At 46.9% G+C, this 24,147-nt stretch overlaps 1 protein-coding gene across 1 annotated transcript; it reads left to right on the forward strand.

Annotated features, from left to right (window-relative positions):
• Positions 1–6,766: 6,766 nt before the first annotated feature.
• On the forward strand, positions 6,767–24,001 carry RASL12 (RAS like family 12). The gene is made up of 6 exons (XM_082198832.1): positions 6,767–7,246; positions 11,586–11,710; positions 12,419–12,475; positions 17,870–17,943; positions 19,517–19,707; positions 20,539–24,001. The coding sequence occupies exons 2-6, from the start codon at positions 11,593–11,595 to the stop codon at positions 20,921–20,923; spliced, it is 825 nt and encodes a 274-aa protein (XP_082054958.1). The 5' UTR covers positions 6,767–7,246; positions 11,586–11,592; the 3' UTR covers positions 20,924–24,001.
• Positions 24,002–24,147: the final 146 nt, after the last annotated feature.

Here is a 24,147-nt window from a genome sequence, read left to right on the forward strand (position 1 = left end):
CGAAGCAATGTGTGCAAAAAAACTAAGGGAAAGTATGCATAAAATGCACATATCAGAGAAAGATCACATACAAAAAAATGCATTGATCTAGGCAGAATTGCATGCAAAAATGTGCTTAATTATTAAAAATTCAAGGCCAATGAATTTTCATGAGCATTTTTTAAAAAAATGCAAATCACTGGAGGAATGAGCAGAACTGAATTTAATACTGGGGAAAAATGAAACCAATTCATTCATCCCTCACTTCAGAGTTCAACATCGAGGGCCGAGTGCAAAATATTGGCTCAGCGAGGAAGGATAGACATGCAGCTCTTTGGAAACGGCCAGAGCGCCATAGCAGAACAACCGCTTTGCATGCAGAAGGTCGCAGTTCCAATCCCTAGCTTCTCCAGCTAGGACTGAGTATGCAGATACCCATTGCACCATGGGCAGGTAGAAGAAATCCATCACTCAGTGCAAGAAGCCCCAAAACTAACACTGTTCCAGGGCACAGTGGGAGAAAACCTCCAAGTTGACCTGGACTGGGAAGGCTTCTGCCTGAAACTCTGGAGAGCCACTAACTGTCACTGAAATTCCAAGACCAGTGTTTCCCAACCTTTTTCCGACTGTGGGCCCCTTCCGACCTTGATTCCTTCCTGTGGTGCCACCATGGGCATAGCCAAGAGGGGGCAGGGGGCAGCTGCCCCCCCATAAGTAAAAATCAATACAAATTGGAGGTTCTATCCCCCTAATGAAAGCCTGGCCCCTAACCTGGCTTTCTTGGCTACGTCCATGCCCCCACATCCTACCGGCAGAAAGGTAGCTACAGTGGTACCTCGGGTTACAGATGCTTCAGGTTACAGACGCTTCAGGTTACAGACTCCGCTAACCCAGAAATAGTACCTCAGGTTAAGAACTTTGCTTCAGGATGAGAACAGAAATCGCGTGGCGGCACCACAGCAGCAGCAGGAGGCCCCATTAGCTAAAGTGGTACCTCCGGTTAAGAACAGTTTCAGGTTAAGAACAGACCTCCGGAACAAATTAAGTTCTTAGCCCAAGGTACCACTGTATTTAAATGTTTTGCATGTAAATAGAACGTGTTTTGTTTATAATTTTTAAAATTTATACAGAATACAGTTATGGCAACATAATGAAATGTTGTTGAAGCAGAAAAAAAACCATAGAATCATGGAGCAGGAAGGGACCCCAAAGGTCATCTTTCGAGTACAACTCCTGCAATGTAGGAAACTCAGCTAAAGCATCCATGGCAGACGTCCATCCAACCTCTGCTTAGAAATCTCCAAGGAAGGAGAGAACCTCCTGAGGGAGCTCCATCTTCCACGTATTATGAAAAATAAACAACACTTATTAGACCGCAGTTATTTGACACAGAGAGGAAAACCTACAGATACAGTCCAAAAAGCCACACAGGGAGTTCTGTATATATGGGAGAATTTTCAAAAAGCAAGTGGTCCTCAATGACCTGGTGCAAAAAGATCTTATCATCCGGAGGAGCCCTGGCTGCCTAGATAAACCACTATAGCCCCCCACACCCTTACCTGGGAGTAAGGCCCACTGAAATGAGTGTGGCTTTCTTCTGAGTAGTAGACACTTAGTGATTTTCTAGATGCAAGTCAGCAGCACCAAATGACCTTGCTTGGCTAGGCGCTGGGGCAGATTTCACCCCATACCTTGCAGAACCGGGCTGATGCCACCGACAGGCCCTGCGCCTCTTGGCAACATCCGAAGGCCCTGATCCTCTGGTCGTTGGGGTGGATCACACCCTGCACCTTGCAGAGTCAGGCCCAGGCTGCCACCGGGCCCAGAACTGGTGGCAGCAACAGGCAGCTCCGGCTCGCCCAGCCCTATCCATTGCCATCCCACCATCGCACTTACCGGACCTGGGGGTTCTGGATCGCGGGCTCTGCTGGTCAAAATGGGAGCCTCAGCGATTGCCCTCTCCCGCCGGAAAGAAACCAGGACTGCTCTAATAAAATACACATGGCAAAAAGGAGCGCTAGGCCCTGGTAACTTCCCCCTTACCCGCTTGTGATTGGCCAAGTGGATAGCCAGCCAATCAGGATTTTAAACAATTATTTTTTCTTCACTTCTCACTTTCCTCTGTGGCCCCCTATTCTTGTCCTGTGGCCTCCCGTTTATGCATTTGTGGAATGTTCTCTCCAAGGAGACTCAGCTGGTCCCATCGGTACATATCTTTAGCCACCAAGCAAAAACATTCCTCTTCAACAAGGACTTTGGCTTTTAAAAATTCTACAGCCTTTTAAACTGTGGTGGGCATTGGTAATATTATTATTATTAATATTATTATATGCCTTTTGTGTTTCTGTGTTGTAAACTGTGATCTACAGCTGAGGGGTGTTATATAAATTTAGTAAATAATAATGTTGAGGGTGGGAGGAAGCAATTCTCAGGAAAAACGTCCTTTGAGAAATTTTGGCTCAGCTCTGCTACCGGCCGCTGGGTTTTCTTCTTTCCGCTGCTGCCTTCCCTGAGAGTGAATCTCCCTTCTCCTTGCAGGGAAGAAGATTAAGTGTCCCAGTTTCCTCTTTTTCATTCCAGGAGGTTTTATGGCTGCAATTAGATCGCACACGCACTCAAGTAAATCTTCCAGTGTTTAGCCTGCCGTGTCAGAAGGAGGAGGATGTCTGCCAGAATTCGTGAGCAGCAAAGTGTGATAGAGCGCCCCTTTCCCTCCTCTCCTCTTCTTTGTCTGATTCCACACTGGTCATTTAGGACATCATTTGCTTGGTCATTCCTTATGGAGAATCCATGTGATGTCACTGCAAAGCACTCCACTCTTATCTGTGTTGCCCTTGTTTGCCGTGTTCCCCCCCATAATTGCATGCTGTCAAAGCACGACTGAGACCTCTGATAGGAGTGCATACCCTACAACATTTCTCTGATGAAAATAGGGGCATCCTATACAACTACTACCACAATACTTTTCTACTACTTTACTAGTACTACTTTAATACCATTTTACTTACTACTCTAATACAACTTTAAGTTTACTATAACTTTACTACTGCTTTACTGCTACTATTTTTCCACTGATTTAATACTACTACTTTAGTATTCCTACTACTACTTTACTACTACTATTATTATTATTATTATTATTATTATTACTACTACTACTACTACTACTACTACTGTTTTACTGATGCTGCTGCTTCACTACAGCTTTACTGTATATATCCTGCCCATCTGACTGGGTAGCCCCAGCCACTTGGGTCGGCTTTCCAATGTCACTACAACTTTACTATCACTTTACCATAACTTTAGTACTGTACTATAATGTTACTACACCTTTACTACTTTACTACTGCTTTACTACAACTACTATTTTACTACTGTTTTACTATTTATACCCCGCCCATCTGATTGGCGCCTTTGTATCCCTGTATCAATGTTTGGGGAAGTGGGAGGTGCCCCAGTTTCCCTTCTTGGACATCAACCACCATAGCCAGGTATTAAAGCCGCCTTCCCCAACCTGGTGCCCTCCGGCTGCTTTGCACTACAACTCCCTTCAGCCCCAACCAGCACGGCCATCTTGGCCACGGCTGATGGGAGGTCTAGTCCAAAACAGCCGGAGGGCACCAGGTTGGGGAAGGCTGTGTTAAAGCTAGGCAATAGAGTGAGGAGATGCTAAGGAGGACTGCAGGATCCTTCCACTTTTGGTAGATGACATCCAAAAGCAACAGCAGCATTATACAAACAGCAAGCACGATACAAGGACTCAGCCAAGTTGTTGTGACTTCTTAGTTGGTCCCAATGAAAATATTATGCTGTTGGATTCACTGCTCTGCCCACCGCAAGGACTAATATGCCTACCACAATTTTTAATAGTTGTGTAGAAGGACTGTGGCTCCATGGTAGAAAATCTGCTTTGCATGCAGAAGGTTCGAAGTTCAATCCGTGACACCTCCAAGTGTGAATGGTGAGCTGCTGCCAGCCAGTGTAGGCAATACTGAGCTAGATTGGCCCTTGGTTGGGCTATTTGGTTGGGGGTGCCTGCTTGGGGGTTGCCTGCTTCCACTTTATGTTCTGCGTTTTATTTGTTTGGGGGAGTATGCCTGTTTGAAGGAGAGGATTCTGAGCCTCACCACTTTTCCTTCTCCGAAATGGGCATTCTGTAGTGCCCAAAACATACTGTTAGATTTCCAAATGCATGCAAAAAAGTTGGGGAGCCCTGCTCTAACAGGTGCACGGCCCTAACTTAAAGCTCACGTACAAGGCAAGGGCTTTGCCATCTGTGTCGAGCAATCCATGGACACTCTCCCTGTGATGTGGTGTTGCTGCACACTGAACGTCCATAGTTTCCACTTGCAAGCAAGCCTTGACCTCTCCCATGACTTGCAACTGTCCTCAGGGGACACTCTTGTCAGCAGAGCTGCCAGCAAAACAGACCATTAGTCCAGGCATAGCCAGCGTACGTAGCTCCTTCCAAATATTGCTGGAATAGGAAGGATACCTGGGATAGCTCAGTCTGTAGAGCATGAGACTCTTAATCACAGGGTCATGGGTTTGAGCCTCAAGTTGGGCAAAAAATTCCTGCATTGCAGGGGGTTGGACTAGATGACCCTCAGGGTCCCTTCCAACTCTACAATTCTCTGATTCTGCAATTCCCATCTTCCCTGACTCCTATGCTGGTTGGGGCTGATGGGAGTCCAGCAATGGGAGTCCCCATCCTCTGTTAGTTCGCCAAGCCTTGAGCTGCTTCTGCCTACGCAGACAAAAAGCATCTCTCTGCAAGACTGAGCTCTCTACTAGCCTGACAAGTTCTGGTCTTTCTAACTGGAGCTCTTGGGGACTGAACCTGGGACCTTCTGCATGCAAAACACATGCCCTGATCCAAGCCAAGAGGAGCCCTGCTCTGAGTCCAGGAATAGAAAACAAAACAGAGACGCCAACCCAAAGGCGCGTGTTGGCACGACGAAAGGGATGGCAGTGCTTTTACCTTCCTAAATATTTGTGCTCCGTTGCTTTGCAAAGTCCTCCCCGCCCTGGCGACAGATGCCGTCGGGGTCACTTCCCTGAGCCAAGCCGTCTCTCGATGCTGCTGCCTTCGCTTCGCTTACCGGGATTGAGCTGTCCAAATAAAGAGCTGGCAAGTGCTCACTTCAAACTTTGAAAAAATAAGGATGTAAGCAGAGCCTTGCTGGATCAGACCAGTGGCCCATCCAGCCCAGCGTCCTGGTCTCACAGGGGCCAACCAGAGGCCTGTAGAAAACCCACAAGCAGGACCTCCTGCGATTCACAGCCACTGGCATTCAGAAACATTCCTGCCTCGGACTGTGGCGGCAGAGCACAGCCTTCCTGGCTAGTAGCCATTAATAGACTTCTCATCCCTGAATTTTACCAGTCCTTCTTTAAAGCCATCCAAGTTGGTGGTCATCGCTGCCTCCTGCGGGGGTGAGTTCCACAGTTTAACTGTGCAACTGTATGAAGAAGTCCTTTCTTTTCTCTGTCCTGAATCATCCAACTTATGGATGCCCATAAATTCTAGTGTCGAGAGAGAGAGAGAGAGAGAGAGAGAGAGAGAGAGAGAGAAAGAAAGAAAGAAAGAGAAAGAAAGAAAGAAAGAAAGAAAGAAAGAAAGAAAGAAAGAAAGAAAGAAAACAACAACAACAACAACAACAACAACAACAACAACAACAACAACCACCTTTGTCCAGTGGTGGAGGAACCCTCTCCCCTCTCCGGCACCCTGGGCGGTGCAGTCCCTATGGGCACCCTGGGCACATGCGCAGTCCATACACAAGGACTTGCACAGTCCACCGCAAGGACTAATATGCCTACCACAATTTTTAATAGTTGTGTAGAAGGACTGTGGCTCCATGGTAGAAAATCTGCTTTGCATGCAGAAGCTTCGAAGTTCAATCTGTGACACCTCCAAGTGTGAATGGTGAGCTGCTGCCAGCCAGTGTAGGCAATACTGAGCTAGATTGGCCCTTGGTGGGGCTATTTGGTTGGGGGTGCCTGCTTCCACTTTATGTTCTGCGTTTTATTTGTTTGGGGGCGTATGCCTGTTTGGAGGAGAGGAGTCTGAGCCTCACCACTTTTCCTTCTGCGAAATGGGCATTTTGCAGTGCCCAAAACATACTGTTAGATTTCCAAATGCATCCAAAAAATTTGGGGAGTCCTTCTAACAGGTGCATGGCCCTATCTAAAGCTCACATACAAGGCAAGGGTGGCACCCATGCAGACTGCAGGCACCCTCGGCCACTCTATAGCTGGGGGGAGGCCGGGGCCATCTTCTCACCCTCCCAGAGTGGCACCCAGGGTGGCCCGCCCCCTCTGCCCCCCTTCCTACACCACTGCCCTTGTCTCTACCCATTTTCTCCTTGCCATGCATAATGATATAAATGCATTATCATTTCATCTCTTAATTGCCTAAATTAACCAACCAACCTGTATTTGGGTAAGAATTGCATACAGACGGAGTTGGTGGACAGTTTGAAGGACCCTGTGTGAGAGAGGGAAGGGGAGATCTCACAGGGTGAGAGGCTGTCAGAAGAAAAAGATGTTCCTAGGTGATAGCTGGTGGGGGGGCATATATTTTTCAGAATGGGACAAAGGATGGGATGCACTTGTGAGAGAAAATCTTGTCTGTTTCTATCTTCTTTTTATTATTCTTTGTGTGGGTTGTGGGTGGGTGGGTGCCTTTTATTGTATAGTGAAAATCTCAGGAAAGCTTTATTATCAACCTGCGACACAGGGTAGGCTGAAAAAGATGGCTCTGCTGCGGTGGGGGCATGTAGGTGGTTCTACTTTCAGAATGAAGCCAGAAAGATTCCCTTCCCCCTTTCTGGGCATCTTTTATATGATGTTGATTACTCGCCCAGAAGAAAAGGCCTCCTCCTCTTAAGCCTGCCCTTTGCTGATGGGAAACTCTGTCCATCAGAGGCCAGGAGAGGCAGCAGCTTTCCTTACAAGGAGTTTGGCAAGAGCTCAGCTGGCGAAAGTCTCAGGGAACGGGAGTTCCTCTTCCTCTGCCTCATTCATTCAAGTCAAATCGGAGTGACCTGCAGCTGTAGGGAGCAAGCAGACGCCTCTTTGTTCCCAGCGGTGAGAGAGAAGGGGGGGAGCCCTCCTCGTTGCTCACTCCCTGCTTCGATTTGGGGAGGGAGGCCTTGGAGAGGGACTCTCGGCAGCCCGAAGGTGGAAACAGTTGTGGATGTGTGGCTGTCAAGTGACTGTGTCTTGCCAAGAGGTCCCATGGCGATCCAGCTCTAATCTGAAGGTGAGCTACTGCTGGTGGTGGTCCATTTTTGCTACTTCTTGGTAGCTCCGTGGTAGAACATCTGCCCTGCATGCAGGAGATCCTAGGTTCAATCCCCAACAGCATCTTTCCAGGTAGGTCTGGGAACACCCTCCCTCTGAAATCCTTGAGAGCGGCTGCCAGCCAGAGCAGGCAATGCCGATCTAGATGGACCTGGTGGTCTGACTCAGAATAAGGCAGCTTCCCAAATCTCTGTGACCCTGAGGCCAAAAGGAAGGAAGGAATGCATGGGACCTGTGTCATGTGGGGTTGAATGAGGGGTGGGAAGAGTCAGCCAATGGATTTAAGACATAGGAGCATAGGAATCTGCCTTACACAGAGTTAAACCAGTGATCTAGCTCAGTATTGTCTACACTGGCTGGCAGCAGCTCTGCAGGATTTTGGGCAGAGGACATTCTGGCCTTACCTGGAGATGTCGTTCTGCATGCGGCGCAGATGCCCTGATTGAGGCATAGATGTCCTTGCAGGGCTTTTTTTGTTGCCCCACTGTCTTCTCTGCTTGAACAGGTTGTCTAGACTTCTACAGCATTCTGCTTGTTCTAGTTACTTTTTAAAATTATCTATCAAAATAAATTAAATCTCCCACTCTTCATCCAAAAAGAAGAAGAAAGTTCTCAGAGCAGCTTACGATTGTCTTTTTCTTTGGGGGAAAAAAAGAAAAAGGCAAGGCTTGCAATCTAAAAAGACACAACACTAAAGGAAAACAGATCAGGAGGGAGGAGGAAGAGTAGAGCACAGGAAACAAGGGTGCATACTCTGGGCCTTGTTGCATCTCTCCTATCAGCCTCAATACTCTATGAAAGAAAATATTGCCAGTCACCACCAGACTTTTAGAGAATTATGGGCTGGATGAGGGGATGAATTGTTGGTCTACCTATTTGCAGCTCTCAGACTTTCATATTCAGAGCTAACTCTGGATGTCAGATATTGGAGGCAGACATCTCAGAAGAGCTATAGCCGTGGCTTGTGAGCTTTCTAGAGGGATCTGCTTAGAAACAGAGTGCTTGACCAGGTCAGTGTCAGTCTCACCCAGGAGTGCTTTGACAGATGTGCCTTACTGTGTTGGTGTGAAACCTGTTTACAGAATGCCAGTCACCCTTTGCTCACCTAGCCTCTACATTTTTCTCCCCTCCCCTCATAACTGTTGCTTGCTGTTTAGATTGTAAGGTCCTTGGGGCAGTGACCTCCTCCCTCCATGAAGCACCATTTAAGTGCATCGCTAATGATTTAAAATCAGGGACCTTGTCAGCTTGAAAGCTGTAAGGCTGCAATCTGGGAGCTGAGATGCAAACAGGAGCTTCACTTCAGCCAGTCATCATCGTCTGGACTTAGCTTTGGACCCTGTTTCCAGATCCAGGGTTCTACGCCAGCTTATGGAAAGGAATGACAAACCAGGCAGGGCCTCTGGGCATGTGCAGAAAGTTCTGCTCCCTGTCCACAAAGCAAGCCCTGAAGAGTTCCCTTCCCACCTAGGAAAGGGTGTGCGACACCCAGTTCAGAGAGGTGATCATGAGAATGGGAAATGTCCAGGTTTGAGAACATTTGCGCTTCTGGCTAACAGTTGTAAGAGCAGGAAAGTCTGTTGGTTTCATGTCTTGCTCAAGTGGTTTCCTGGAGACCATCGTGGGAAGCAGAGATCCCTTAATGATCCCCAGTTTGCCAGGGATGAGTGTAATTTTATGCCAAGGACAGAAAATTAACTCATCTCATGAGAACTGGAGGAAGTCCTTGAATGAGTCAGATGTTCCTTGTTTTTCATGATGACCAGACTTGATCCTCAAAGCCTCTTACTTTGTTAGACAGGAGATAGTCAAGAGTTAAGAGTGGCATGAAGGAGGCATCATTTCCTATGATGAACACACATCTTCATTTTGACTTGCATCCAAAGCTGCGCTAAGCCACTCGTTCTATTAGTGCAAGGATTTCTGTTTGTGCAACAGAATGTTCTCTACCTCCCCCCATAGAATCACAGATTTGGAAGCAACCCTGAATGTCATCTAGTCCAACCCCCTGCAATGCAGGAATCCTGCCCACAGCTGTTCCTGAGTGGGCTTAAACCACCATCCACCAGCCAGATTCATTGCAGTCCCCATGCACCCCCTAAATCTGTTTTGGGGTTTCCCCCCAACTCTTCAGAACAGATATGGGGAGGGTGGATGGCACCTGAGATGAGAGAAGAGGGGCAAGTTTTTTGCACAAGCCGAAATCCTTTTGCTAATGGAACAAGGGCTTCAAATAATGTTCTTTGTCCCGCCATCGTCATCGCTGGTCATTCTCAAGATCTGTAACACAATGGCAGTGCACATGCTTAGCTTGCAGAAGGTTCAGTCCTCAGCATCTCCAGGTAGGGCAGGGAGACAGCCATTTTTGAAATCATGGAGAGCCACTGCCAGTCATTGTAGACCACCGACAACTAACATGGTGCCCTTTGAATATTGTTGGACTACAACTCCCATCAGCCTCAGCCAATGTGTCCAACAGGAATGATGGGAGCCCAGTGAAACCTGGAGGGCACCAGGTTCACTTCCCCTGATGCAGACTATCCTGAGCTAGATGGACAAAATGGGGAGTGACCATAACTCAACACTAGAACATTTCTCTGCATGTAGGAGGTCGCCAGTTCAATCCATGACATCTTCAAGTAGGGCTGGGAAGGACTCCTGCCCCAAACCCTGAAGCCAATCAGCACTGAGCAAGATGGACCATGGTCTGATGTGGTAGAAAGCAGTTCCTACGTTTCTAAGCAGGCTTGGAAGTTATCAAGAAACCTATCGTGCCCGCTGAGCAGAAGCACAAATGGGATTTTGTGAACACCCCACAGCAGGGGTAGCCAACATGGTGCTCTCCATATCTTGTTGGACTACAGGTCCCATCAGCCCTGGCCAGAATGGCCAAGGGTACAGGGCTGATGGGAATTGTAGCTCAACAAGATTTACAGGTTTGCCACGTTGGCTACTCTGACATCACAGACTTTGAAAATGTCATGCCAGTTCTGTGGACAAACTCTAGTCTTCATTGACAGTGCACAGCAGGGCCTTGGGGGGATGTTGTAACAGCTTGGTTTTCACAATTTCAGAAGAAAGAAATTGTCCTAGAAAACAGTAAATCATACCATTTATTTATTTAATTTAAAAATATCACTTAATAAAAATTTTTATCTCTGAGGCAATCAAACAAAACATTGGTATCAATTTGTAGAAAAGTACAAGCTTTCCTAAAAGCTAAGGAAAAACAGACCCGAAGTACAAATCACAGATTAAACTGAGCAGCTTACAAAACAGATAATTAAAAAACTAAGAGTCCAAGTCCAGGAAATCTGGAGTAAACAACATACCGGTATAAGTTTTCATGAGGTGTTCAGAGGTCATTACCATATCTGCCTCCTTAATCACCTGAGGGAGAACATTCCAGAGGGCGCATGATGTCATCGAGAAGGCCGGCTTCTGTGACCACTGGCTGGTTGTGGAATGATCTGCAGGGACTTCTCAGAATATATTCAAAACCAGCTTGGTATGTACTACGGGGGGGGCAGTCCACTAGGTATCCTGCCCCCAGTTTACTTCTACCTTGAACTTCATATCCACCAAGGAATTAGTGAACATGCTTGTGCTTCTGGCAGCGTGCCTGCTTATTGTGCAATTAAGAAAAACCAAATTATTAAAATTATTAGAAGTGTGTCCTAGGGTTGCCATATTCCCCAAAGTGAAAATCTGGTCAAAGTTGTTGGCCTTTATTGGGAACATCTCCCTTTTTAAATCGCTCTACTTGCCCATGGGGTGCTCTGGTCCATGGGGTCACGAAGAGTCAGACATGACTAAACAACTCAACAACAACAACAACTCGCCCATATGTCCAGGTTTTCCCAGACATTTTGCAGATTCAGCAAAAATCAACACGGACGCCATTTTTAGAGCCTGATTCCCGGACATATGCCAGCCCTATATCTTGGGAGCTGTAATTTGTTAAGGATGCTGAGAGTTGGAGACCTTAGTCTCTTTATTCCCCTCTCAGAGCTACAACTCCAAGAGTAGTTTAACAATCAATCCCTCTCCCCAGGAAATTCTGGGAATTGAAGCTCTAGCAGGGGACCAGGTGTCTCCTACCAACTCTCAGCACCCTTAACACATGACAGCTCCCAAAATCCTTTGGGGGAAGCCATGACTGTTTAAAATGGTATCCTGGTGCTTTAATATGTAGTGTGACTGTTACTTGAGGCTGTCTCAACGGGACAGGCTGGAAAGAGAAAAAACGAACTGATTACTGCCGGAGGATGTCCCCAAATTTGTTTCTGTTCCCACAGCCAGAGGATGTCTTCCATGTTCAGCAAGACTCGGACGGCCCACTGTGCGAATGAGCGCCATCTCCACACCTTTCCCCAGGAATGCAACGTGGCCATATTGGGGTGTCAAGGATCTGGAAAATCAGGTTAGGAGATGTTGGGGGACCTGAGAGTAGGGAGGGGGAAGAAATTGTAATTCAGCTCACTTGTAAAGTTGAACCTGTTTAATTCGCACAGGGAGCAGCACATTCCCATTTCTCCTCAGGTGGTGAAAAGGGACAAAAACCCCACCCCCCATTATATCACAGCTTTCGTCCATCCTGGAACCCAAAGTGATGTTCATGTGGTTCCCAGGAGCTCACTTAACCAGGCACTGATAAGACTACGATTGTCTAACTTGTGGCCCTCCAGATGTTGTTGGATTCCATCAACTTCCAGCCCCAGCCAGTGCACCCAGCTGTCAAGGATGATGGGAATTGTAGTTCAACAACACCTGGAAGGCCACAGGCTAGCTACTCCTCAAAAACACCCCAATCTGCTTTAGCTTTAGCAAAGTGATGGTCCCATGAGCTCTCACATCATGCCCTGGGACCATCTGCCGCAGTAGTCCCAGCTGTGGTACTGCCCATGCACCTGCTCAAAAGCGGAACTGCTCTCTCTTCATGTCTACTGCTTGCAGGCTAGAAGGTAGGTCTTCGCAGGATAGGGTCCCAAGCAGAAGGGTCCATTCCTTGTGTGCAAAACTGAGGTCTTTCTCATCCATTTCAGCAATAAAATAAAATAATAATCTTCCTCTTCTGGTGAGGACTCACTGCTGGAACTAAGTATCTCTCTCTTTCTCTGGCTTCTTTCAGCGTTGACAGTGAAGTTTCTAACCAAGAGGTTTATAAGCGAATATGATCCTAACCTAGGTAAGAAGACCTTGCTCTGATCTCATGGATTCCCCTTGCACCCCTCCTTCCTCCTCCTCCCCTTCTTCCTATGTTCATTTTTAAATCAGTCCTTTATTCAGAACCATGAGGCCTAGAATCTTGCTTTATCATTAGGGGAAAGATCATAGATGAGTGATATAGTACATGCTTTGCATGCAGAAGGCCTAAGGTTCAACCCCCAGCATCTCTGGGTAGGACTGGGAGAGGTCCCTGGCTGAAACCTTAGGACTCCTAGAAACAATGCCTTATATGGAGTCAGGCATGGGGCTCATCTACCTCCAAATGCTCAAAATCCAAAGATCTGCTTGTGCAAATTTATTTATTTATTGCAATTATATCCCACCTTCTCATCCGAGTTGCTCAAGGTGGTTCTCCCCTTCTTCACTGAATCCCAACAACACCCCTGTGAGGTAGATTAGGCTGAGAGGCAATGACTGGCCCAAGGTCACCCAGTGGTGATTTGAACCCTGTTCTCCCAGATCCTAGACTAACACTCTAATCACTACACCACACTGGCTCTCTCTATTCTTTGCAAGAAAAGTTTGCTTTTCAATTGGGTAAAGGAGGGCAGTGGTGGAAGTGCCTCCCTTCCCTCAGAGGAACTTATCTTCCACCCCACTGTATTTCTAAATGTGCCTCTGAGAATAAGTATCGTTGCATGCCACTCCAGTCTCTGAGCGGTGTGAGATTCCAGGTGCTTACCACCCAGGGTTCGTATTTCCTTTTGGAAATGAGGCACAGCGGAGACTATGGTGTCTTTATGATAAATGGTTTACCTGAGCCTACAATGGAGGGGTTCACAGCATTAACTATTGGATCAACTATTGCTCTGCTTCTCCGGCTTTGCAGCTTGCTGCTTTGCTTCTCAGTCACATCACAACAAAACTCAACCCTAAATTCAGGCTTTGTCCCTCTAACAATCCCTAAATTGAGGGAGGGGCCCCAGCCTTTTGGCATCTGGCACAGAGTCCCCTTTCCTTTGTTCTCTTAATGGCCCATCTCTCAGGTGATTATCTCATCAGGAAACTGGCCTGACTTCTATTTTAACACCTGCTGGATCCTGGAATTGGAAAGGGTAGGGTACCCTGAACCCGTAACAGTATTTATGCAAAGACAATTTATCTGCCTCCTGGATGAACAGAGCAATAGCACTTTGAGATCACTTGGGTCAAACCTGCAACTCTCACCCACAAGGACTCATCAGAGACACAAAAAAGGGGGTGGGTTGTTTGTCCTAGAAGTGTCCAGTAATAATTAAGCAGAAAAGAGACCCAATTGTTGGGTCTCTGTGGGACATCAGCCACCGTTCCATCTGCCTTCTCGGAGAAATGGCGAGATGGGGTGGGGGGGGTGGGGAGAGCTTGTCCGGAAATATTCCAAGGTATTTTAAGTTGCGATGTTTTTCCCCGCCATTGTTTCAAAACAAACTGCCAAATTTAGAGCACATACCAAGGGACGAAGCAGAGATGGAAAACACTGATTGTGTAGCAAGCAAAGGCAAGGCAGCCAGGATATAAAATGAAACCCTCTAAATATCTCTGTGTTGCTCTCTTTTACTGTTTGTGAGCTGGGAGGCTTGTGGACGGCATGCACATTTCATTGAGGCAGCGATAGTCAGCTTTCCCCAACCTGGTAACCTGAAGAGATTGTTGGACTACAGTTTCCATTACCACTGACCATCCCTGTCTGGGGATGATGGGAATTGCGGTCCAGCAACATCTGGGAGGCCACATCTCAGTCACTTCTGTGCTACAGGGTTGTCCAGATAGTGGCTACACTGACTGATATGGGCTCTCTGAGGTTTCGATTTCCCAGCAATTTCTGGAAATGGCAGGGAATTGAAATTGCCATCTTCTGCTGCTCTACCACAGACACAGACCCTCTCATGTTTTGCCAAGAACCAGTAAATCAGGGGTGTGCATAGAAGCAGTGGCAGAGCTTCATGCTCCAGTACTGGGGGGCGGGGGCGGGGAGCAGGTGGGGGCAGGGCTGGCATGTGTCCCGGGGGTGGGGCACACCACCTGCAGGGGCGTGGCGCCCAGCACTCTTCCCGCACTCCTCTTCTTCCGCCAGTGCGTAGAAGACACAGGAAGAAGAAAGGTACCAGAAGATGGGACGCAGGCCATATCTGCACTACACATTTAAAACAGTATCATCCCACTTTAAACAGCCATGTCTTCCCCTAAAGAATCCTGGGAGCCATAGTTCATTAAGTGTGCTGAGAGTTGTTTGGAGACCAACTCTCAATTCCCCAAATGATTTAACAATCAATTCCCTCTTCCTAGCACCCTTTACGTACAAACCACAGATCCCAGAATTCTTGGGGGTAGGGAAGCCACGACTGCTTAAAGTGGGTCGATACTGCTTTAAATCTATAGTCCAGATGGGGTCTCAGATCAAATGTCCAATCTGTGGTTTGCTTGCTACTTCCAAGCCATTGCATTGAAAGTGTGTTTTTAAGGGTTGAGGGTACAGCATTTCTGACATTCTGCAGTGTGATAAGCTGCGGTATACGGAGTCCCTTTTCTATGCAACTTTTAAGGATGCGATTGCCATGCATTTCCATGGGTTTGCTTCTGAAAGCAGCCTAAACACTAATATAGATACCTGATTCCCTCTCTTCCTTTTTTTATTTTTAAACATAGTCTAAATGGTGCAGAAACAGCTCTATCTGAATGCACAAACCTGCAATGTGTTAACTTTGGCAGGGGTCTTCTTTCTAAAAACAAATGGGTCTGGCTGGGCCAGAATTCAGCGCTCACAATTACCTTATGCTGCCAATGTTAAACATTTCCAGCATACTTTCCCACTGATTGCATTCAAGCAAACAGGGCTGCTTTTTTTAATAGGCCAACCTCAAAGGGGACGGTAACGAGCCGCAAATGATTTATGGCGAGTTATGCATGCAGGCAAAACCCAGGAACTCATCTGAAGGCCTCCTCACTTTAATGGGTTCTGTGTTCCCAAATATTCATTCTTCAAATGTCGGCAATTATAACCTTGTTTTCAACAAAAGGAGTGGAGGATGCCGCTGCACCAGTTTTGAAGTCTCTGTGAAAATATTACTCTGCGGAAATATCTTGCTAGATGAATCACTGGGCATTCATTTAGCAGAGCAATGAAAAGGGCATGGAAATGTTTTTTAATTGGACCGAGAGAGTTTTCCCTTTGCTTTGAAGGTCATTATTGTCCAGCTTCTGGGGCAATCCAGAAAAGAGGTGGGGTGGAATTTCCAGTGTGGTTTCTTGTCCTCTGGGATGCCCATCCTCTGAGATGAAAATGGTCCCTGGTGACTGCGGGGGAAACCCTTCAAAAGATGGAGCTAGGGGCTCTTTTGTCCTTGCAGAATAAACTTTGCAACCCCATGCACTGCTTAGTTAACCAGGGAAACTGTAGACGGGCAAAGGATAGCCCTTAGCTTGGTCATGGGGCATCTGCTTTGCATGAAGAAGGTCCAGTGGTTGGGAAGGACTCTGAGCTGTAACTTAGGAGAGCTGCTGCTGGTCAGTGTGAACAATACTGAGCTAGATAGACCAAGGATCTGGCTGTATGTATGTATACAAGCAGGGAGATCTCGCTTGATTCTGGAGGAAAGGCTTAGTGGAAGAGCACACACTTTGCATGCAGAAGCTTCCAGATTCATTCCCTGGCGTCTCCAGGTAGGGCAGGGAAAGACTCTCTGTCTCAAACCCTGCTGCCAGTCAGAGCAGACAATACTGAACAAGATGGACCAAGAATCAGACCTGGGATTTTTTCCCCTGCTAATTGATGCATCTGCAGAGAACAAGAGCTCAGGCTGCCAACAGCTTCATCTGTGTGTCAGTGACAAGACAGTTGAGATGTAATCTTGCAGAAATTCTTGGCAGGTGACTATTCTGAGTCAAGCCCAGAGGCCTGGGATGGGGAGAGGAAAATTTAGGAGAAAGCCAGAGAGCCGGGTGTGTGTGAGAGGTGGCAAAGGTCTGGACCTATCAAATCTCTTTCCTGAATGTAGAGATTCCAGGAAAGGGGGCTAGAGATTATGTTTGCCAGTTTGCCTGCCTGCCTGCCCATCCATCCACCCGTCCGTCCATCATCTAACTAACTAACTAACTAACTAACTAACTAACTAACTAACTAACTATAACTGTCTCTCTACCCCCTCATCTCTTTTCTTGATTCAAGAGGAAACATTCAGGCAATATTTCTACCTGCTTTCTCAGCAAGAAGCAGATTCCAGATCCCAATGTTTTGGCCAATCGGTCCAAAGGGGACCGAGATGACTGTCAAGCACTTGATACTTTCTACTTTTGCATTTTTAACGTGACGGAGCCAGTTTAGGTTTGAAGCACAGAAGACGCAGCAGAAGGCAGCCACTCCAGCCTGTAAGCCCAGGACACATCACTGGTGCCTTCCAGGTGGCAGGAGACAAAAGACATATTGAGGGCTTCTCCTTGCAGCCAATTGCTCATCTAGCTTTGATTATGGTGGGATGGAAGCAGGGCTAGCCCTACCATGAGAAGCAGAAGGAGGGGTCCACTCAGGGGGTAGAGGCTGGGGGAAGCAGGCAGTAGCAACATTTTGGAAAACAGAGCTGTGTGGAACCCACAGTTCTGTCCCATCACCAGTGTTGACATAAGATCAACTGCTTGCCTAATTGGCTTCTGCCCATGGAATGGGATGGAATCTCACTTAGCCTCAAGCAGAAAAAAGTATTGGATGAATCCTGGACAGAAAGGCTCCATTCTGACATAGCATGTTGCTTGAGGGTAGCCGGGTGGAAAAGTGGATGGGACTCCTGAACCTTTAATAGTGTGTAGAAGGGAAGATTCCAGCTGGTCATGCAACTATCAAAGGTGCAGGAGCCCAGTCCTCCTCCTCCTCCTCCTCATTACTACTACTACTACTACTGCATTTATATACTGCCCTATGCTCACAGGTCTCAGGGTGGTTCACAAGATAAAATCATAAGATAAAAACACAAAATGCATAATAAAAGTAAGAACAAGAACAACCTAATAATCCCCCCAACACACTTTTAAAGGGCATTGGATGTCAATCAGCCTGGTTAAAGAGGAATGTTCTGCCTTGCGCCTCAAGGTGTATAATGAAGGCACCAGGCGAACCTCCCTAGGGAGAGAATTCCACAAATGGGGGACCACTGCAGAAAAGGCCCATTGTTGCGATGTCACCCTCTGGACCTCTAATAGAGGAGGCACATGAAGAAAGGCCTCAGATTATGATCTCAGAGTCTGGGTAGGTTTATATGGAGAGAGGAAGTCATTGAGGTATTGCAGTCCTGTTGACCACCCTAGTAATGGCTTGGGTTTGGGTTTAGAAGCTGGTCTGCTTCTAGATTAATGCCATTTTTTAAAAAAAAACATTGTCTTGCAGAGGACACATATGCTTCAGAAGAGGTGGTGGACCAACAACCAGTTCTACTGAAGGTCATGGATACAGCCGACCAGGTAATGGAGAACTGAGTCCTGGCACAAAGGCTCCTTTGCAACTGCACCATTCATGCACTATCTTACTGTGAACTTGAGCATTTCTGTTCACCAGAGGCACACTCTGCTTTGGACACTGGAGTCAAGTTGCCTCTTTCTCCTCTTCATTGCCCTGGAATATTTTTAAAGTTTATTAGGGACAGTGTCAGGTAAATAGAGTAGGGTTTATTTTAAAACCAAGCTTCTTTTAATTGCCTTCTTTTGAAAGGCAGAATGACAGATTAAATGGATGAATGCCAAAGCCAGCCTGCAAGCCTATCTTAGCACAGGAACAAAATGCCCCATTCTTATAAGGCTCTGAGGATTAGTTGGCCCTAGGCACACCAGGAGTCAAATTGCATAATGGCTCTTGTTTCTAATGCTGCAAACAATGGACAAAAGCGGGAGGAAGAGGAGGGGAGCTGCTAGCAGCTGGCCTGCAGCACCTTTCTTGTGAGTAACAGCCAAAGCATTTTGAAAGTTTTTCAGTTTAGAAATAACAAGGCACGATGCAGATTTTTGACATTATACATGGTGTCTGGGGATGGAGAGAATTCTTTCTCCCTCGTAGCACTAGAATGCAGGGTCACTCAGTGGCATTCATTGGTTTAGAGGCGGAACAGAGAAAAGGAAGCCCTTCTAACAACTCCTGTGACCAACTTGCAGAACTCACTGCTGTTATAAGTTGTGCTGCTGTCCTTAGTTGCTTTTAAAGGGGTGGGAGGCGGGGATAAACAAATTCCTGGAGGAAACAGCTATGAAGTTTAATTTATTTGTTGCATTTATACCCCCCACCTTCTTCTGCAAAGAGCCAAAGGTGGCCTACATGGATTCCCCTCCTTCTTGAATCCCAACAAAAACCTTGTCAGATTGGTTGGGCTAAGAGGCTGTGAAATTCTTATGGGTACCGTGCAAGTTGCTTCATAGCCAAGTGGGGATTTGAACCCTGGTCTCTCAGGCCCTAGCCTAACACTCTAACCACTACACCAAGAGCCATTCAGCGTACTTGGTGCAGTGTGGGACTAGGCTTGGGGAGACCTGGGTTCAAATCTCACACAGCAGTTAAGTTCACAGGATGGCCTTGGACCAGTCACCGTTTTCCAGCCTACCCAACCTTGCAGGTTTGTTGTGAGGTTAAAATGAAGATGGGAGTTACCATCTGTACTGAGGCAGTTATACCGCAGCATTCTGCAGCCTCCCCAGGTGCCTGCATTTCCTGTTCTGAAACAGCCCAGTGAGAGGAGTTGTCTCATGTTGCCTTCTCATCATGGATACCCAGGAAGGCTGCAGAGTATGGACCACTGGAAAGATGATTTGTAGAATGAAATCACAAACAACTTTCAGCCACCCATGAAAATTTCATTTAATTTTTTTCTCCTTTTTGAGGAGGAAGAGCAGGATATGCATGGGATTGGTAAATAAATTTTCAAATGCAATTTAAGAACATAAGATGAGCTTCCTAGATCATGCCAGTGGCCCATCTAGTCCAACATGCTGTCCTCAGTGACCACCCAGATAGTCACTAATGATCCCCATGTGGTTGGTTCCCTGCTAGGATGTGCCAGTGAGCTGTGAGCGATACTTGAATTGGGCCAGCGCATTCATGGTGGTCTACAGCATTGACAACCGGAAGAGCTTTGAGGGAAGCCAGCAATACTTGGACATCATAGCACTGCACCTGAAAAATGCCCAGCATGAATCTCCAGTTTTCCTGGTGGGGAACAAGCTGGACATGGAACAATACAGGTAATGCCTTAAGCAGGCACCTACTGAGACCATTACTGTTTACACTGACTGGCAGCAGCTCTCCAGGGTTTCAGGGAGTAATCACTCCCAGCCCTGCCTGGAGATGCCAGGGATTGAACTTAGGACCTTCTGCATACAAGGCAAGACGCTGTACCATGGACTTATGGCCCTTCCCCATAAATGAGAATGATGAAGAAGCCTGACGCCCCCCAAACAGGCTGCTTAGTTCAAATGATGATGTAAAATTGAGCACCCTATATCAGGGCTGGGGGACTTCAGGTTTTCTGAATCTAGTTTAAGAAAACCAGAACCCCACGATCTATCAGCCAGACCTATGCAGTGGCATACTTAATTTGCATTTTCTGAAATATGCAAACTGAAACTCAGACATCTTTCAAAATTCTCACTTCTCTGAATTTGCCATGCAGTTCCCCAGCCGAGAAAAGTGTGCAAAATTCCATACGCTAGCATGAAGTGTGCATAAAAATGCATGCGAAATAACATACAAAAATTCATGAAAGAAGGGAATATATTAGCGAAAGCATGCTTTGCAAAAATGTTGTTATTAGGAGCAGTTCACACAAAATCTTATGAATTGTCTTGAGGACTTTAAAACAAAAACAAAAAAACAAACTCAGAAATTGAAATGTGGAGAACTGAACTTAATGAGAAATGAGAAACAGAAAAACAAAAATGGCCAGATTCACCCACCATCAGAGTCCCTAGCCCAGGCCTTGCAGTGCCTAGACCCCCAGAGCACCATTTGAGCAGGGGTTATTTGTAGGTCAAATGGTCTGTTGGAGAGTGACCATTTCTGATTTCTTTTCTCAGGCAGGTGACCAAAGCTGAGGGGATTTCTCTGGCCTCCAAGTATGGCTCCTCCTTCTACGAAGTCTCGGCCTGCCTGGATTTTGAATCCGTGCAGCACATGTTCCACGAGGCGGTGCGTGAGGTGAGGCGGGAGATGGAGAGGCACATGGCGGTCCGCCCCTTGTTCATCATCGAGGAGAAGCCGTCCCTTCACCTTGTCCCTCCAGCCGCCATGGCCTCCAAGCACGGCCTGGCCAGCTGCACCTACAACACTCTCTCCACCGTGAACTTCAAGGAAATCCCTTCAGTGGCCCAGGCCAAGCTGGTCACGGTAAAATCCTCCAGGGCCCAGAGCAAGAGGAAGGCTCCAACGTTGACATTACTGAAGGGATTTAAGATCTTTTGAAGGGAGCCTGCAAAGGGCTGCTTCAGGATGGGAGAGCAAGTTGGGGCCCTTTTGCGTGACTGCATTAACCCTCAGCAGCCATCTTAAAGGCTGGTGTACTGGCCTTCCTTGCTTTCCGTGTGGTCTCTCGTACTAGAGCAAAGCATGCTGGGAACATAAAAAGAGCCTTGCTAAAGATTCATCTAGTCCAGTGACCAGTTCTCACAGTGACCAACAGATGCTTATGGGGAAAACACAAGTAGCACATGAGCGGAACAGCAACTCTCCCTATTTGTGATTCCCAGCGGCTGCTGTTTTGGGACCTAACATCTCCAACAATAGTGGTTTTCAGCGACAAGGCTGCACCCTCCTGTTCAGGCTCCAGTTCAGTCACTGCTGTGCTGCTTTCTGCTCTCCCTCAACCCGGCTGATCAAAATCCTCCCCAGCTTCCACTGGGGCTCTCTACTCCTCGGGAAGGTCAAACGGGAAGAGCTGACACCCCTGCTCCCCCTTCCAAAGTGACTGAAGTCCAACCCAGGTCAGCACCCCATTTCTCCCTCCTCCATCAGAGCCTGCTATGCCGATGCCAAAACTGCAGGGCTAACGGCATTAAGCGACTGTGCTGCATGCAGCTTGACCAGGATTAGTATTGACGCTGCTCCAAGACCTTTTTCAAATTCTGCACCTAACGCACGGATACCTTACAACCGACAGAAATTGCATTGCATACTTGCATACTTTTGTCGCTCTTACAAAGTTTGTCTGCATTCTGATTGGCATTTTGTAACTGCCAATCTCTGTGTGTGTGATAGGCTAGGAAATGGAGATAGCAGATGGAGATAGCAGGAGGACAGGCAAATGTGCTGGGGTGTGTGGGAAGGAGCACATGATGCATGTGCCGTTAAAACAAAAAGTGCCTGTTGTTTGGGTATTGAGGATGCCTCCACGTCCAGCTTTCCAACGCACTGCCAAAGAACAGGCTAAAGGGACACAGAGCCCCCTGGTGAAAGAATGGCACATCGTTCCTTGCATACATTTTCCGTCAGCGCTCCTGGAGCAGGGGTCACCAGCTTTTTTTGGCCTATGGGCACATTTGCAAACCGGAGAATCTGTCCTGGGCATCACACACACACAGCACATTCAAGTACACACTGCAAACCTAAAGTGCATTCAGAAGCGGAGAGTATTGTGTTCGTTCTCCTGCTAGCCCTTCTGAACTGATTTCTAATGTTCCTTTCACACTGCAGTGTCACAGAACTCTGGCTTTATGGCTAAGATACAGGCCTGCCACCATAGGTGCCAACTCCCCAATAAAATATTTGAGGGGCCAAGTTAATGGGCATTGCCATTCAAATGGTGTTTGTGTGTGCCATATCTTGTGATTGATTATGCAGGGCAGGGCTTACCCGGGCCCCCTTGAAATATTTTATTCAAGTTGGCACCCCTGCATGCCGCGCTAAGTTTCACTCACAACAGTGGGTGAGGTGTGACATGACAACAAGCATCATTGGACCACATTGCTGCTACCCACCTCAAAAAAGTTTTTTTTTTTTTGTCTTGTAAACAAAACAGCCCCAAAGACACCTGAATAGCCTCAATACTGCAGTGGTGGGGCAGGTAAGTTCCACTCTTTTCCTGCTGTGCAAGGCAAAGAGAGCTTCCCTTGAAATGCAAATAGCAGCTTCTAAGGGGCAGTTGTGGACTGTGGCAGGGAGAGAGAGAACAAAACTTCACAATCTTTGCATGCCCCAAACCCACCCTGTAACAGACCAGAGCTGGTCAGGCTCCATTGTGGCTGCTGCTTACACCTCACAAGAACAAAGATGCCAACTGCATCTGTGCCATTGAGGTCCCATCTATTTCTGTCCTTAAACTAGTTTTGGGGTCCAGAGAAGGATCTGTGAGTGAGGCTGGGAGGTTTCTAATAGGGGAATATAAGGTAAAAGCCCATTCTAGCCCATCATCTGGTTCTCACACTGGCTAACCAGCTGCTCCCAAGCAGGACCTGAGTGCAACAGTGCTCTCAAAATAAGGACATAAGATTTTCCCTACTGGATCTGGCCAAAGCCCCTCTAATCCAACACCCTGTTCTCACAGTGGCCAACCTAGAAGATATCCACAAGTAAGACCTTAGAGCAGCCTTTCTCAACCTGTGGGTCCCCAGATGTTGTTGAACTACAACTCCCATCACCCCTAGCTAGCAAACCCAAAGCTCAGGGATGATGGGAGTTGTAGTCCAAGAACATCTGGGGACCCACAGGTTGAGAACCGCTGCCTTAGAGGAACAGCAGCACTCTTCACGTCTATGATTCCAAGCAACTGGCTCTGACTTTGAAGGAACAGCATAGCCATTGATAGTCCTATCCTCCATTATAGCCTTATGTACAGAAGCCTGGTGAAACTCCAGTTCTCAGTATCAGGCAGTGGAAGGGTGTGGGGAGAAAGAGATGGCAATTAAACTAGTACAAAACCAGCATCAGTTAGATCTGACCTTGGTAAACACCCAGTATCATTTTGCCTGTTCAACTGAAGTAATGAGTTAAATGGTGCCTTAGCTTAGAATGCCTTCATTTTCTTCTCTTTCCCTTCTAAGTCTGATCTGTTTCCCACTTGCCCCAAATTATTTTGCAATCAAATGACAACATGCAGCAATGCTGCTCTAAAGGTAACCAAGAAACTAAGAGTGAAGAAAACCAGCGCGGCACTTTCATAATAAAGACCATTGATTTATTTCCCCATCTGTTCTCTTTTTCCGCAAGAGGAGTAGGAAGGAAGTGGGCTGTGTGTGCAGAACCAACTTTAGCTTCTATCTTGATGCTTCTTGGGGAGCGGTGACCTTTAAATCCAGCATTGCTATTTCACCCAACTGGTGCGGAAAATATTTTGATGAAGGAAACTTTGGGAAAGCCAAGTGTGGAATCTTTTGTTTCATTCTGCTTGTTGGCACAATTGCAATTTCCCCTCCCCCTCCCCTTCTCTGTTTAGGGTTTGATTTATTCAGCCCTAGGATCCTGTAATACCAAAGCCTTGTGCATTCATTCATAGGGATTAATTACCACTCCTGGTTCCATTTGCGTATATAAAAGCTATATATGTAACTTTGTAATGAAAATGTGTTCATTTATTCATTCATTCCATGTTCTTGGACATTCTGGTCACTCTCTCCAGTTCAGTTTCAGAATTCACCGTTTTAAACTGCACTTTTAAATTCTTATTTCTCCCCCTTTCTCCCCTTTACTGAGCT

The sequence above is a fragment of the Podarcis vaucheri genome (assembly GCF_965113315.1).
Source record: "Podarcis vaucheri genome assembly, chromosome: 14".
Classification (NCBI taxonomy): Eukaryota; Metazoa; Chordata; class Lepidosauria; order Squamata; family Lacertidae; genus Podarcis; species Podarcis vaucheri.